General features: G+C 39.9%; 1 protein-coding gene across 5 annotated transcripts in view; it reads right to left on the reverse strand.

Moving 5' to 3' along the window:
- The window catches only part of PLXDC2 (plexin domain containing 2), a 403,152-nt gene that overhangs the window by 73,949 nt on the left and 311,116 nt on the right, over positions 1-18,087 (reverse strand). For all 5 annotated transcript variants that reach the window (XM_039526378.1, XM_039526380.1, XM_039526382.1 and 2 more), the window contains exons 8-9: positions 9,712-9,807; positions 8,778-8,859 (exon numbers count right to left, since the gene is read on the reverse strand). In XM_039526378.1, the coding sequence (XP_039382312.1) occupies positions 8,778-8,859; positions 9,712-9,807 (178 nt within the window). The remainder of the gene's footprint in view (positions 1-8,777; positions 8,860-9,711; positions 9,808-18,087) is intronic.

Raw genomic sequence — 18,087 nt, forward strand, 5'->3', positions numbered from 1 at the left:
TCTCTTTATAGCAGGCCTTAACATAACTGAAGAATGTTATCAAGGTCCTTCCTCAGTCTTCTTTTCTCAAAACTAGCATGTCAAGTTTTTTTAGAACTTTTCCTCATAGGTCAGATTTTCTATACTTTTTCTCAATTTTTGTTGCTCTCCTCTGGACTCCCTCAATTTGTCCACGTCTTTCCTAAAGTGTGGCACCCAGAATTGGACACAGTTCTCCAGTTGAGGCCGAGTAGAGCAGGGCAATTACCTCCATGTCTTACATATAACATTCCTGTTAATACATCCCAGAATGACAATAGCTTTGTTCATAACTGCACAGTTGACTCATATTCAATTTGGGATCCACAGTAGTCCCCAGTCCTTTTCAGCAGTACTAAAACCTAGCCAGTAATTCCTCATTTTGTAGTTGTGCATTTCATTTTTTCTTCCTTAGGGCTTGTCTACACTTACAGCACTGCAGAGGCACAGCTTGTGATGCTGTAGCACTTAGTGAAGATGCTACCTACACCAATGAGAGACCTTTTCCCATCAGTGTAGGAGTTCCATCTCCCTGAGAGGCAGTCGCTATGTCAACAGGAGGAGCCTTCCCATCAACATAGCACTGTCTACACCAGGGGTTAGGTTGGTATAGCTACATTGCTCAGGGGTGTGGATTTTCCACACCTCTGAGTGACGTAGTTATATAGACATAACTTGGTAGTGTAGACAAAGCCAAAGCAAATTACTTTGCACTTATTTTTACTGATTTTTAGCTTGTTGAATACAGACCAATTTTCCGATTTGTCAATGTCCTTTTGAATTCTAATATTATCCTCCAAAGTGTTTGCAACCTCTCCCAGCTTGGTGTCATCTGCAAATTTTATAAGCATACTCTCCACTCCATTATTCAAGTAATTAATCAGGACACTGAATAGTACCAAACACAGGACTGACCTCTGAGGAACTCTACTTGATATGCCTTCCCAGTTTGACAATGAACCATTGATAATTACTCTTTGACTACGGACTTTCAACCAGTTGTGCACTCACCTTATAGTAATTTCATCTAGATCACATTTCCCTATTTTGCTTATGAGGATATCATGTGGGACTGTGCCAAAAGCCTTAGAAAAATCAAAATATATCAGACCTACTGCTTCCCCCCATCTACTAGGCCAGTAATCCTGTCAAAAAAGGAAATTAGCTTAGTTTGGCATGTTGTGTTCTTGACAAATCTGTGCTGGTTAGTACTTATAACCCTATTGTCCTCTCGATGCTTAAAATTTGATTAAAAATTTGTTCCAGTATCTTTCCAGGTATCAAAGTTACATTGACTGGCCCATAATTTCTGGGGCCCTCTTTGTTCCCCTTTTTAGAGATAAGTATAATATTTGCCCTTCTCCACTCCTCTGGGACCTCACCCATCCTCCAGGAGTTCTTTAAGATAACTGCTAATGGTTCCGAGATGGCTTCAGGTAGTTCCTTAGGTACAATAGAATAAATTTCATCAGGCCCTGTTGACTTGAATACATCCCACTTATCTAAATATTCTTTAACTTATTCTTTCCCTATTTTGGCTTGTATTCCTTCCCCCATATTGAAGATATTAATTGAGTTGAATATGTGGTCACAGTTAACCCTTTTAATGAAGACTGAAGCAAAACAGGCGTTAAATACCCAACACCCTTGATGTCATCCATTATTAGCTCTCCTTCCCTGCTAAGTAGAGGACCTACACTTTCCATCATCTTTGTTTTGCTCCTAATGTATTTAAAGAACCTCTTCTTATTTCCTTTTATATCCCTTGTTAGGTGTAACTCATTTTGTGCTTTAGCCTTTCTGATTTTTTCCCTGCGTGCTTGTGCCATTCTTTTGTATTCCTGCTTAGCAATTCCTCCGTGCTTCTGCTTTTTGTAAGATTCCTTTTTTTATTTTCAGGTCATTAAAGATCTCTTCATGGAGCCACACTGGCCTCTTACTATTCTTCCTAGCTTTCCTTTGCATCAGGATAGTTTTCAGCTGTGCCTTTAATATTATCTCCTTGAAAAACTGCCAGCTCTCTTGAAATTCCTTTTTCTTTTAGATTTTCTTCCAATGCGACCTTACCTATCAGTTCTCCGAGTTGGTTAAAGTCTTCTTTTTTGGATTCCATTGTCCTTATTCCACTGCTCTCTCTCTTTCCTTTCCTTAGAATCATGTAATCTATCATTTCATGATCACTTCCACCTAAACTGCCTTCCACCATCAGATTTGCTACCAATTCCTTCCTGTTGATCAGAATCAAGCCTAAAATGGCTTCTCTCCTCCCCCGAGGCTTCTTCCTCCACTTTCTGAAACAAAAAGTTGTCCCCAATACAGTCTAAGAACTTAATGGAAAATTTGTGTTTTGCCATATTGCTTTTCCAACAGATGTCTGGGTAGTTGAAGTCCCCTATTACTGCCAAGTTTTGTGTTTTGGATATTTCTGTTAAGCAGCTCGTTTCTGGGTCTCCCTGGCTGCTAGGAGTCTCAAACTGGGCACCCAATGCTGAAGCTCCCAAAGTTAGGAGATGCTTTTGAAAAATTAAGTCTTAACTTTTCTGTACTTATATTTCCTAATCTGTATAATGGGGATAAACATGTTTATGCCCTGGGGTAAAACACATTTAGATCTATGGATGTAAAGTAATACAAGTACTAAATATAACTATTCTATAGTAAATATACAGCTCCCTTCAAAAACAGCACTGGGTGTTATTCCTCACCATCTCCTTCTGATCACCCTGTGGGAAGCTGATCTTTTTGCTGATGCCAGACCAGCTACTGAGAACAGGCTGCCCTCTCTTCATTCACACCCCATCTCAAAAATTCAGCTCAGATCCCATTTTCCCCCACAGTGTACAATTGAGGAGCTATCAGCCAGCATCCTGCACTGGAGTTAATTATTATCTACCCTTGCCTCATGTTCATGTCTACTTTCACATTCCTAGAGCTTATCTACATGAGGAAAGTTACCGGCATAGCTTCTGTGGACTAAGATATTCTGCAATAGCTATTCCGGAATAGCTCTCCATGTGGACGTTCTACTCTGCTGAAAAAAGTAAAATCATTTTTATTCCAGAATAGCGTGTCCATGCAAGAGAGTTATTCAGGAATAGCTAAATTATATCGGAATAGTTATTCCAGAATAGCTGTGTTGGTTGATTTCTTCTGGGTAGATGAGGCCTTTGAATAAAGATTTTATTGTTGTAACAACTGTGCTTGGTCAAATGAATGGCACAATATAAAATGTTAATTGTATTGTACTGTGCATGGGAGACAAAAGATATAGACTGCTGTGTTTAGTAGTAACGTAGCTTTTGATAAATGCTGTCCTCAAGAAAAAGGGGTTGTGGGAGTGTTATAGAGTGTTACTTTATACTGAATAGATACTTGTTTAGTATTGGTTTATTAGCTTACATGCTCTAAGTAGGGCTGTCAAGTGATTAAAAAAATTAATTGCGATTAATCACATGATTAAAAAATTAATCGTGATTAATCACGCTCTTAAACAATAATAGAATACCATTTATTTAAATTTTTGGATGCTTTCTACATTTTCAAATATATTAATTTCAATTACAACACAGAATACAAAGTGTACAGTGCTCCTTTTATATTTATTTTTATTACAAATATTTGCACTGTAAAAAACAAAAGAAATAGTATTTTTCAATTCATCTAATACAAGTACTGTAGTGCAATCTCTTTATCGTGAAAGTTGAACTTACAAATTAGAATTATGTACAAAAAGCCTACATTCAAAAATAAAATAATGTAAAACTTTAGAACCCACATATCCACTAAGTCCTACTTCAGCCAATCACTCAGACAAAAAAGTTTGGTTATAATCTGCAGGAGATAATGTTGCCCGTTTCTTGTTTACAATGTCACCTGAAAGTGAGAACAGGAGTTCGCATGGCACTGTTGTAGCTGGCATCACAAGATATTTATGTGCCAGATGTGCTAAAGCTTCATATGTCTCTTGATGCTTCAACCAGCATTCCAGAGAACATGCGTTCATTTTCATCATCTGAGCAAGATGTCACCACAGGTTGATTTTCTTTTTTTTTGGTGGTTTGGGTTCTGTAGTTTCCTCATAGGAGTGTTGCCCTTTTAAGACTTCTGAAAACATGCTCCACACCGCGCCCCGATCAGATTTAGGAAAGCACTTCAGATTCTTAAACCTTGGGTTGAGTGCTATTTTTATGTGTTTTTAATGTATTTTTATGTACCTATTTTTGAAATTTCACTTTGGTACCCTCTTTGGGTTTTGTCAAATCTGCTGTGAACGTGTTCTTAAAATGAACAACATGTGCTGGGTCATCATCCGAGACTGCTATAACATGAAATATATGGCAGAATACGGGTAAAACAGAACAGGAGACATACAATTCTTCCCCAAGGAGTTCACAACTTTAATTAATGCACTATTTTTTTTAATGAGCATGGTCAGCATGTAAGCATATCCTCCGGAATGGCAGCTGAAGCATGAAGGGGCATACGAATGTTTAGCATATCTGGCACATAAATAACTTGCAACACTGGCTACAAAAGTGCCATGTGAACGCCTGTTCTCACTTTCAGGTGACATTGTAAATAAGAATCAAGCAGCATTATGCCCCGTAATTGTACACAACCTTGTTTGTCTTAGCGATTGGCTGAACAAGAAGTAGGACTGAGTGGACTGGTAGGTTCTAAAGTTTTACATTGTTTTGTTTTTGAGTTCAGTTATGTAACAAAAAAATCTACCTTTATAAGTTACACTTTCACAATAAAGAGATTGCACTGCAGTATTTGTATGAGGTGAATTGAAAAATACTATTTATTTTGTTTATCATTTTTACAGTGCAAATATTTGTAATAAAAATAATAATATAAAGTGAGCACTCTACACATTGTATTCTGTGTTGTAACTGAAATCACAATTTAAAATGTAGAAAAACATAAAAAATATTGAATAAATTTCAATTGGTATTCTATTGTTATAAGTGTGATTAATCATGATTAATTTTTTTAATAGCAATTAATTTTTTGAGCTAATTACGTGAGTTAACTGCGATTAATTGACAGCCCTAATATTAACTGACTGTGGTGTATTTTTTTTTTTTTTTAGGAGCATGGGGGAATCTGTCTCTGTTGAGTAATTTGCAGGATCTAATGTATTTGCAGGTGGGAAAACTGCACAAAACAATGCGGAAGCAGGTGGGAGTGGTTATTACGGGGCGGGACGAGGGTGGGATTAAAAAAATTGCCTCATGCAGGGCTCTAGTGCTGAGGTTTCTACCAGGGTGCTGTCCCTTGATCCTGCCTGGCAATTCCATGTATGACTATGAAGTCATTTACAGTTATGCAAAGAGGGTGTAAAACATTGCCACTATGTTGATCTAATAGTGCTGTATTCCCAAGTAAATGACTGCATGAGGTGCACAGCAATGGAGAATCTATTGTCCATCTTTTGTACCACTCTCTAGCTCAAGGGTGGGCAAACTACGGTCCGCGGCCTGGATTCAGCCCATCAGGGCTTTGGATCTGGCCCGCGGGATTGCTGACCCGTGGTGCCGCGGGCCCCACGCCACTCCAGAAGTGGCCGGCACCATGTCCCTGTGGCCCCCGGAGGGGAGAGGGGGGACAGAGAGCTCCACACGCTGCCCTCGCCTGCAGGCACCTCCCCCCGCAGCTCCCATTGGCCAGGAACAGGAAACTGCAGCCAATGGGATCTTCAGGGGAGGTACCAGCAGGCGAGGGCAGCGCGTGGAGACCTCTGCTCCCACCTCCCCCAGGGGCCACAGGGACGTGATGCTGGCCACTTCTGGGAGCTGCACAGGGCCAAGGCAGGCAGGGAGCCTGCCTTAGCCTTGCTGTGCGCCGCTGCCACCTCAGAACAGCTCCAGATAAGTGGCAAAGGGCCGGAGCCCATACCCTGAACCCCTGCTGCACCTCTCCTGCACCCCAAGCCCTTGCCATGAGCCTCCTAACCCCCTGCCCTGAGTCCCCTCCTGCACCCCAACCCCCTGCCTTCAGCCCCCTCCTGCACTCTGCACCCCTCCCTGCACCCCTGCCCTGAGCCCCATGCTACACCCCGCACCACTCCTGCACCCCAACCCCCTGCCGTGAGCCCCCTACTGCACCCTGCACCCCTCCTGCACCCTAACCCCTTGCCCTGAGCCCCTTCCTGCACACCACACCCCCTCCACTCCCTCCAAACACCCCAACCCCCTACCCCAGCCCTACATTCATGGCCCTGAATGCAATTTCCCCACGGAGATGTGGCCCTCGGACCAAAAAGTTTGACTGCCACTGCTCTAGCTAGTAGCCATCTGATAAATGTGAAGCCACACCTCCTTTGTTGCTAATGGAAAGGAGGAACTTTTTTGTCTCTTCTCCTCTCTCAGAGCCTCCTAGCTGCTGTCAAGGTAGGTGTCTGCACTGCTTAATTCTTCCTCAAGCCTCCTGGCAGCAGGCAGAAGTGAAGAGAGCAAAGAGGTCTGTGTTAGTCTTCCCCTCTCCTAGGCCTGTCCCATACATAAAGTTCCATCAGTTTAACAAAAATCGGTTTTAAAACTAATTTTAGTTAAACAGGTGCAAAATCCTGGGTGGACGTTCCTCTCTTGGTTTGAATCTGGCTTCCTATCAGTAATTTTACAAGTCTAAGCTAAATGATAGAACCAGTTTTTAAATGAATTGTATTTAAACTAGTGCAATTTCTGTATGTAGACATAACCTTGGTCTCCATTTTTTGATCCTTCTCATGAATAACTTCAGATCCTGCCTCTGCTGCTAGTCAGAGATTTCCCACGCACAAGCAGCATGAAATGACTGACAGCTTCACTCCCACCCACAAGTAGCAGCAACAAATCTGCAGTGGTGTTCATTTTACTCTGCCACTGCTTGTCAAAGCCATGAGCACTGTAACAGCACTGGAGTTGTCTGTTTGCAGAAAACAATATAGTACTAGGTTACATACTTGGTAGAAGGTGATCTACAACCAGAAGCACAAGAATCTCTTTAATGAAAACTTAAATTCTATAGAAATCAAAGTCTCACCCCCCATACTTGCCACTTTTGAGTGGCTGAATTGATTTATCAAGCCTTTTTTGCAGCAGTTCTAGTGCTCTGGTAGCTCAGCATAATGCTTCAGAAACTGTACAACAAAGGCTGGGAGGTTTTGGTTTTTTACTTTCATAAAAAGAACAGGAGTACTTGTGGCACCTGAGAGACTAACAAATTTATTTGAGCATAAGCTTTCGTGGGCTACAGCCCACTTCTTCAGATGCATAGAATGGAACATATAGTAAGGAGATATATATACATACAGAATATGAAAAGGTGGAAGTAGCCATATCAACTCTAAGAGGCTAATTAATTAAAATTACTTTCATAAAGGGACCAATCCTTGTTTCCACGGGACAAAGCTCCCACTCACCCCAGTGGGTGTTTCACCTGAGCAAGGAGGACTGCAACATGGCCCCAAAGCATCAGATCTTGCACCTAACAAAGTCAATGCAGGTTCATGCTTCAGTGGGAGCAGGAACAAATCCTAAGACTAAACTTCACACCAAGCAAATGGGGCACACTTGCAAGGCCTGCTCACTTAGCCTTTCCTTGGAATAGTCTGCTACAGGTGTATATTTTTATTCTGTACACCATTTGCATGCTGCATGATACAATCTGATGTAGATAAAATACCATATCAGGGCTGTCTAGCAAAATTAAGTGGACAAAGCTGATTTGCAGCAAGCTTTGATACAAGCCTACTTCCAGCAAAACAGCTCAGGAAAATATGAATTTAAACTACCACAAATTTTTAATTCCATACCACCTTCATCAACTACTTGCCAGTCTTTCAGCATCCTGTTAAATAACTGCACATTTTTAAAATGCTAATAGCCTTTTCTCCTTTCATTATTCATACACTTTATAAATAAGATTTGTGTACTTAATCTCTAAGGTTGAAAAGCAAAACACAAGTAATTCACATCCATAACTATATTGTATTTTACATAACTGAACTGCTGTTAAATAATTTCTAGATACCAAGGTCAGCAAATGAAGAACTTTTTGAAAAGCCACGATCACAGAGTTATCATTTTGCTCTTTACACTTCAGCTATTCCGTAAAGCTTCCAAATTGTTCCTGCAACTGACATGACTGTCAGAGTGAATGCAGCAGTGAGGGGATGACGAGACCCAGCATGTTCACTAACCATGATGAGAGGCTCAAAGACTTTTTTTTTTTTTTTTTAAACTCCTGGCTGTGTCAGTCTCATTCCTGTTCGGGGGACAAGCAGGTTTTTATAGCTACATTTACATACTCGCCCCTTGGCCTCTGCATGCAGTGACATTTCTTCCTGATTCTTTCTGGTGACATACAAGGAGCAAATATGAATTTAATTATGGTTTCTATCCGTCACTTTAAACCAAAGATAATTAGAACTTCAGATAAGAATATGGAAATAACGGTTTTAAGAGGAACTCTGAGAAACATATGCTTGCTCTGTGAGCCCTTGGGCCCTTCCTTCCTAGCTTTCTTTATTAAAGTTAAATGGGGTAGTGATGTGTTGCTGATAATGGGAGCTGCCGAGGTTCACAGTGGTGAACAATATTACTTTAGAATGATACTGTAAATTACAATGCCAAAAGCATCTCCCTTGTCTTTCCTCAGCAGATATATTCCCAAAAGAACAAGTCCTATATGCTGAATCATATAAGGTCAAACTTTTTTTGAATACATTTTGAGCATGGCCGTATATCAAAGGCCAAAGAAAAAAGGCTCTTTACCTTTGGAGTTTATTACACCAGCTGCAGTTGAAGCCAATCTGGGCAGTGACACAGGGACCACAGCTGTTAAACTGGAGACAGGCTGGAAGATGGATGGATAAATAAATAAATAAAAATTAATACATCCATTAACTTTATAGACAATTCTTACTGCATGTACAAAGCAAGAATAAATCCTCTCCAAAAATATATTTAAGCGATCACTGGGCTCACAGATGTGCAGCATGACATACCAAAGATAGCCCGTTAGCATGTACTGTACAGATATATCCAGAGAAGGTACTTTTGATCTTCAGGATTTAATTTGTTTTCCATTTGTAAATTTAATCCCATTTCCAAAAACCTCCTTTCACTAAGGTTGCAAATTTTTTATTTTACTGCTACGTATCAAGTTATTTCCTTAAGTCTCCTTCCTTCTCATTCTTACATTTCTGGGTATAGCTAACATTTAGACATATGCAGATAAGAAGACTGGCAGGAAAATGTGTAAGAACTATAACTGGATTAGGAAAAAAGAGTGATAGCTACTTTCAATGTATCATAGTGGTACAGCTGGCAATTTAAATGCTAAGATTTCTAAACAATGTAGGTTTACCTTGAGCAAAGAGGGTGGATGAATTGTAAAAGTTGTTTGTGTGTTCGTTTAAGATGGGCTGCACTGCACACATACATTTTTGTGTTTGACTCACAAGCTTGAAATTTACTCCCTTTCTTCATGAAGCAAACAATGGATATATAGACACTCATTGGAAAATCATTTAGTGCAGTTATCATTCAAGATCTACTGGCAGTTATGATAAAACTCAGATCTGTTAACTTACTTGAAGCGCTAGTCAGCTACATAAAGTTTTCAAACCCTCAGATACTAGGAAAATATTTTGGAACTCTGCATTTTCCAACTATTTTGGACCTGTCCATATTAAATTTTACTTACTAGGTAGAGGTATCATCTCAACAGCTGACAGATTGGTAACCTTTGACATCTGTAGCTCCACCCTGTGGTATTCATAAATCGTTCTTCTACGGACATCTACCAGGGAGGAAAACAGGGAGGAGATATTTTCATATGTTATTGTTTTGCAAGCTGCACCTGTGAGATTGCTATACTACACACACACACACACACACACACACACACACACAGCACATTTCCCCCATGACACAATTTTAATTTAACAACTCTAGAATGGGAGATTCATTTGAGAAACCATCAGAGCCTTTTACCAGTAAAGGACTATGAAAATGCTGAATGAGCTCTCAGTCAGCCCATTAACTCATTTAGGCATAACTTCTAAAGCTGATACTCAAATAGATTTTAGATTATATTTCATATATTTTCCCCCAAGAAGATGTTTCCCAAACTAAGTGCTTATAGAAACATACTGTCGGAATGCCATTTGTTCTCAAAATGTGCAAACAAAAATGGTTTCATCACTTAATTTATTTGTTAGCTGGAAGCTACTTCACATCTTAATACGGCAGCCTTTGCTCAAAAGTATTGGATTAGAACTTTTTTAATATTAAAAAAATGGAGCCAAGAAAAGTGTTACTAAAAAGGCAGCTGCATGTGAAATCACTACATAAACTGAAACCAGGTATGTTTCTCAAAGCAGAAGATTCACTGCAGAGTTATAAGTGTACTGTTTTGACAGCTTTGAACACACAAGCCAAAAGCAAGAGAAGGGCAATGTAAAAAAAACAACAAAAAAAACGATTTTATTGTTAGTTTCCTATTCAGTGTTCTATTAGTTATTCTGGTCATCTTCAATATTCCAGATATTAAGTGTCTGGCTGCAAAGCAGACCAGAACATTTGCAAATTAGAAGTATAGACTATACCACTGGTCTTACATTATAATGATTCACCATTTCTGTAGGCCTTGGATTCAAGGTTAATTTTTTGTCAGAGGCCTGATCAATCTTCCATTTAAATCACCGCAAACACTCTCACTTCAGTAGGATTAGGACAGAAGAGAAATGAGCAGATTCAGACGTTGGATTAATGGATTATCTTGGTCAATTTTGTCGTCTGAGCTGATGGGAGGAGAAAATAGCACAGAGAACCACAAACCTATGCTTAGGCAGGCTTGTGTTGCCAATTCTGCACCTTGCAAATGGGGCACAGCCATACGGTTTTTATGGGCCATTCTGCAATGGACTCTAAAGAGTATTGTTGCATCCCCAAGTGTTGTTAGGAAATCATATAGCAGCTGTGACAAAAAAAGTATTTCCCCCATCTTCTTTTGTCCAGAAGGTCGTGGCCACTTCTTTCAGATCCAAAAAAAGCTTTTTACTCATATATTTATTATACACTGAAATAAACACATTAACAGCAATAAATATTAATTTCTACACGATGTGTTAAGAGAGCACTAGGAGATACACCTGGCTACTGTACTTGAAGAGCTCAGCTTGGCCTGAGTGCATGAGCTTTGCTGGGACAAGTACATGTGCTGCCACCAACAGCAAGCAAAGGCTGTCAAAGCAAGCAGCAAGCAGCTGGTACCTGCTTGAAGGAAGGAGCAGTGAAGACAGTCCCAAGGAGGGTTGGGCTGGGATGTCATGTGAAATCCTGCCCTTGCAAGATTCTTTGTGAAGCGACTGCACTGGACAGCCTCTCTGTTCTCCTCTCTGAACAAGCTTTTAGGTATGTATAGGCAGAATCTTGCTTGCAAACAATAATACTTCTATCTAACTCCCCATAAGGCTTAAGGTTCCATTGCCAATTAACTCAACTTGTTATTTATTTGAGGCTGACTTCAGCTATCATTGAACCACTGCTGGTGGAGGATCTCTGTTTTTATCTTGGATGCAGTGATAATTTATTAAGTTGGTAACATATATATTTTTACCACAAAGCGATTCTGATTGGATAGTAGGCAGATCCTGGCAAGGCAAGACATCTGCTGTGGATGTTCTGATACCTGCCAGACTTCCAAAGGTATAGGCTAGGAAACCCTGCCAAGATGAAGCTAATCTGGGCTTGGTTTGGGTAGATCTCCTGCCAGTAGTGAAGGATATATTCTCCCAGAATGTTTTGACCAAGAGAAGCACCTGCCAAATCAAAGCAATCAGGGACTGTGTTTGAAATGAATTCGTGCTGATGCCTGAAGCTTTCATTTGTTTTCTTTTGTTTTGTTTTTTTAAAATCTGGCTCCTGACCAAAAAAAAAAAAAAAAAAAAGGCAAATGGAAACAGATATAAATGATGGCACTGGCACTATAAATGAACCCGGCAGCATTCTGTCATTATCAGAGGTGAACAGTGCAGGTTGGTTTGCCATAATCTTATTATTTCTGAGTCTGTCACAATAAATGCCCAAGGGGAACGTGTATTAAACCAGTTATTCAGGCTTTCCAAAATCCCCAGGAAACAGTCTGTCATACACCCACACTGCAGATAATTACTAAAAATCCTAATATTATGTAAGATGATGTCTGATATAAAAGCTGATTTATAATCATGCAGAATGCAGCATGACTGCTAATCCCATTAAGTGATAGATTTTCAGATGAACGGAGACTTGACCCTCCCTTTTGGAGAAACAGTTGGTACCCACAAAACCTAATGTGGGCTTCCCTACTGTGGTGACATGTGGTGTAAAAAAGCCTGGCATAGGTAGGAATCTGAGTACTTGCACTCTCAACTACTTGATTTGCGCCTGTAAGAGGTAGCTGAAGTACAAGCACTCAGATTTGTGTACACAGTTAAAACATATGGAAAATGCAAGTACAGCTTCTTTTGAAAATTTGACTTGAAATGAACTTTTCATCCCCTTTAAAAACTCACATATTCCTTAGGCCTATAATCCTCAATCCTCTTCTTCCTAAGAGAACAAAAGCCAGAAACCAAACCAAAGCAGAAAACACAACTGAAGTCCCCAATCCTAGACAGATGCATCATTCACTTGGGTGCTGTTGTTGCTTTTCACAGGCTGTCTATTTGGGTATTTAACAAACAAGTATAAATACAAAGTCTCCCCCACCAGAGTTTGCAGTCTAAGGCCTCACTTCACCCAGGTAGTTAGGTGCATGCTTAACTGTAAGCATGAGTAGTCCCACTGAAGTCAAGGGGACTACTCATAGACTAAGTTAAGCACAGGCTTAAGCATCTTGTTGAAACGAGGCTTTACACTGCAATCTCTTGGGGCAGGGACTTTGTATTTATACTTGTTTGTAAAGCATCTATCATGCTTTTGGCATGACAAAAAATATAATACTACATGTCACGATAGCTTAGATAACCTCGGTGGGTATTAGAAATACATTTCTGTTAATAGTATTTCCCTGAGCACGTGTATGAAAATGTTTTACTTTTCTTTGTCTTTTTTTGTCTCCCATGATTTTTTTTTAATTTGAAAAGGATCAATAATGCATAATTCTTCAGTAACAGTTTCTACCTGTGGGCAACTGTTGCATTTACAATGTAGTCCAAATAGTCCAGATGTAGTATCTTTGAATACAAAAACAAAGGCAGATTTCTGGCATAAAAGAACTGAAGAGAAAACTAGCCTCTTGAGGTAACTGCACACCTCAGCACTGTTGCTAGCCTCTAAAAAGATAGCATGCGGTCACAAGGCCAATTGCAATAGTCCTTGCAAGAGATTAAGCAACGTATCTGTAAATTATAGATGTCTAAGATACTGGTCTGATAGCACATCTTTCTCTACAGGATTATCACAGTGGTTTAAATGAAATAATGACATATAAACATTACTTGAATCAGAAGTGCCAGAGTTTACTACATTAGCTACAGAATGCAGGAGGCTCTGCAGATGGTGCAGTAACACAAGAGCAGCAGAGGCTTCTACAACATATCAAAAGGGTTAGTACTTGTACTGAACTATTCTGAATGCAGAAGTTTGACAGATGTAAACCCTGATTAGGTTTCTTCTATTAAATCTATTTCAGTTAAATCTTCTAATTTTATCTTCAAAAATGACAAGGCTTTGTCACTTAAAGATCCCCAGGGATTCAACATCAGCCCTAGAATCAGCAAGAACCACTAACAAAAATAGCTTATCTACTCAGAGTTCTTATGTATTTGTGAATCTAAGGGGTGAAAAAAACAAAAACAAAAATGACCTGTTTACAAATGAGTATGACAGCTCAGTACGAAATAAACAAGCTATGAAGGATATTCAGCTCACACTACCAGCAATTTATGACTCAAATAAAAGTTACAAAAGAGGGTGGGGCAAATCTCAGTACAATATGACTTTTAAAACTACTTCTGAGATCTTCATGCCATAGGAGCAAGTATGAATTTTGGGTTGATCATGCTGCTAGTCCCATATGACTGGCAGCCAACTCCTACTCAAGGCAAAAGAGTCAGAATGGTCTGAAGATTAATTTCAAAGTAATATTCACCCTCAGCACTTCAAGCACTTTCCATCTTCAAAGGTCTGTAAATTACTAACATTAACTAATGAATCTACAAACAAGAATCTACTGTTTGACACTAGGGAAGTGCTGCTTCCCTATAATGCACGGTTATGCATATGTTGTGTCTACAGTGCCCCACAGCTTGGAATTCAGGGTGTGAATAGCAGAGTGCACCGAAGGGCTGCGCTATAACTTCCTCATGCGAATACATTAAGTGCGAATGAAAAGGTTCCTCGTTAGCATGAATGTAGTCCTATTTGAAGAGAACTATGTTAACACAAATGAGGAGCGATTTAGTTCATGCCCTCAGCATCTAACAGGGCAGTTACAGTGCAGCACTTTGGTGTACACTGCTATTCACCCCCCATAATCTGAAGTGTGAGGAAGTGTAGACAAGCCCTAAACTTCCAACCAAGATGTGGGTCCCTCTTTGTACAACAGTCATTTTTAACATTCTCTAAAAGTTACTCAAAACACTGCAAAGTCACCAGCAGTTGGAGGAATTTGCACCTCAGTTCAACAGAAGTTATAAAATCATGGTGTGAAAGGGTAGCAGTTGAGGACACACAGATGAGATAATCTGCCAATGAGTGAGCCAATGAATTAAGTTCCAAATAATTGTTTTGTGAGTAATGTAGAAAAGCCATCCAGCAACAGACACAGTTGAGTGTTTGCCACCTGTAGTTTAGCTGGTTGGGGAAACACTCAATAGGACAGTATTCTCTACTTCCTTGCATCTTGACCCAGTTTGTAGGTCCAACTGAGCTGTGCTGAGCACGGGACCTGGGGCTGGGGAAACAAATGTTTTTTACACTAGGAGCATTCCGCATTGCCAAATCTTGGCGAGGGCTAGGAGCCAAGTCAGCCCCTGACAAAAGTTAGAGCAACTTTAGAGCTGTTTTCACTTCAGGCACATGGTAACAGCCACCCCAGGGGCTGTTATGTGATCAGAGGATTGCCACTGTGCAGCAGTGCTCTGGCCACACCTCTAAATTAGCCTGTGAATCCTCAGGTGCATGGTTCAGCCTTGACATGCAATCAGGGAGGCATATTGGGACTGAGATTTGGCCTGTGTAGTCATCTCCATCTGTGCAACGTGGGTGTAAAATGCTGCAAGATCAGAATGTTAAACTTTTACACCCACATTGCACAGCTGTAAATAACCACATAACATGCAAGGCAGCAGGGAATTAGGCCCTTCATTTTAAATGGTGCTGCTTCATCTTAACCTGATGAATATCAAGAGACAACCAGCAGACACCCTTCTTGGAGACTTCAGAAGTTTAACCCTAATGTTCTTTCAGGGCCGTCACTGCTGTTTACAAACCAGAGTAAAATCTTTCACAGTTTTAATATACAGAGATGTGTCTTGATTATACATGCTTGAGTTCCACTATATATTGAGTGGCACTAATTGCACTAAAACTGGAATGTTGTTAATTGAAAGCTAAACTTCCATTTTGATTTGCATGCACAGTGTTGTAGAGGAATGCCAGTGTTTTTAAACCTTGGGTTGTCACAGCAAAATAGTTGAACCTGCCTTAACAGAGTCCAGTGTGAAACATCATCAGTGGGACAAAGTCCAGCCATTTATGTGTCTTCATTATAGGAGTTATCCCAACCATTGTTTCCAATAAAAAACCAGCATGGAGTAGCAACCCACTGTGAGGTTGTATGAAAACTGAGCATTCACATCATTTTACACTGTATTTTGTTCATTAGGGACCATGATTCTCAGTGCAGTGTGAGCTCAGCAAGCAGAACACTTGCTCGGTGTTTTAGAGTTGAACACAGTGTCAGGTTGAAGGCAATATTTCTTCATTATTTTCTACATGAGCAATTTAAAAACAATTATTTTTTAAAAAAGGAGAAAGGTATTGAAAAAGGAGTGTCCTGGAAAAGAGAGAGAGAGAGAGAGAGAGAGAAGGGATTTAGGACAGAGATGATAGACCAAGGCGTAAAAGTAAAGCTTGAGAGTAGGAAAAGGGAATGCAGTAGAGAGAGCTGACTGAGACCGGCCTGGGAGTAGAAACAAAGGGCTGGTCTGACAGAGAAGAAAAAAGAATAAGGAACAGTGAAGAGGTGGCAACAGAGGTGCAAGGAGTTGGTAGTTGATATAGCAGGGATGATGAGGAAAGACGACCTGCTGAGAGCAGCTGCAGAATTAGCCATTCTATCAGAACTATTGCCAATCACAGCAATAGCTGACCTGAAGACAGATATTAAGACTTATAGAGTGCTTTCTTGCAAGAGAGAAAAGTTAATTTAAAGAACATTCAGCCTGTCTATAGACAGATCAGAGACGCCCCCAGACTCATCCCTCTTATGACCAATGGCACGTCCCTCTTATAGTGTCCTGGAAATACACCTCACACAAACTCAGGCACATCTGAAATGTAGCAGTTGTTCTGCACTAGCAACTCTGCACAGTATTTAGCTAGGAACATATTCAAACAAGAACAATAAAATAAAATAAAAATCCAGCAAAGCAAAGAGGTCTACCAAAATTCCACATCCCACTCACTTTCCCATTCCCTGTAAAACCCTCAAACTGCTTTGCAATAGCAATGGGGCAAATCCTAGGAAATATCCCAGGTAAATGCATGCCGTAGACAGAGAACAAAGAGTTGCTACTGCAAAGCCTTTGGGGGTGGAAGGACAGACACTTATATTAACATCAGACAAAATGGTCGCTTGCCAGAATCACATGCATATCCAGACCTTTGAGTGTTTATCAGAACTGAATTCCAAGCTTGACCCATCACTAAATGTACCACTTTTCATGTTTTGTTTGATAAGAAACCAATGAGTGAATTAAATCCAAATAGCTCTGATGCCCATTTCCTCTGTTGAGGTTTCCCTTAGACAATGAGACTTTGAATGGATTGTACATAGCTTTATCTCACATTTAACAGGAAAACTGTAACTAGCTAATGATATATCCTTCCAACAATGGAAATATACCTATCTCCTACAACTGAAAGGGACCCTGAAGGGTCATTGAGCCCAGCCCCCTGCCTTCACTAGCAGAACCAAGTGCTGATTTTTGCCCCAGATCCCTAAGTGGCCCCCTCAAGGACTGAACTCACAACCCTGGGTTTAGCACGCCAATGCTCAAACCACTGAGCTATCCCTCCCTAAATGCTATCAATTGAGATAAACTCTCTAAACACTAAGCCTTCTCTGTGAAGAAAACAAAAATCCTTCAGTTTTGTTCCCAATTCCTTTTTCAGTCTTGGTTAAATGCCTTTTAGAGGAAATAACTAAACATAACAAAAATGAAATGCCTCCAAATCAGATTTTTCAGGGAAGCATGTTTATTCATCAACATTAAGCAGTTTTGCCTGACTCTGTAATAAATGTGTTTCATGAATATTTACAAAATTTATTTTCTCTTTTGGCCAATGTTTGAAAGATCCAGCTGTTAGCTCTAAATTTTCTTCCATAAAAAGCAGCCTGGTATCCTGAAGTTGTACAGCCTGATTTACAGAGGTGCTGAGTTCCCATAATTCCAGTTAAAGTCAGTGGGAAATAAGGATGTTCAGCACCTCTGAAAAACAGACTTATTAAGCCTTTTAACTAGCTCAAAAATGTTGAGGGAAATAGAGGACAACAGCTTTATTGCCAGTCCCTGCTGGAATACTGAGTTATGCACTTCAGTCATAATCATTTTTTAAATATTATCCCACTGAAACTCTGAAAATACTTTTGGTTTTAATTTTTTTTGAGTGGGTAGAAAAAAAACAATGAAAAAAAGCCCCAAATAAACCAGATGTGGTTCTATAAGACATCTAGTGAAGAGAAATCAGTACAGTGAGTCACAAAATTTATCACTGTGCCACTTTGTCTGCTATTTTCCCAGCTGAATTGCCAATTGTGCTGGTTTTTTGTTTTAAATACAAAAGCTTATTATCTGTCTATGCCTAA

This window comes from Mauremys reevesii, linkage group 2, assembly GCF_016161935.1.
Source record: "Mauremys reevesii isolate NIE-2019 linkage group 2, ASM1616193v1, whole genome shotgun sequence".
Taxonomy (NCBI): Eukaryota; Metazoa; Chordata; order Testudines; family Geoemydidae; genus Mauremys; species Mauremys reevesii.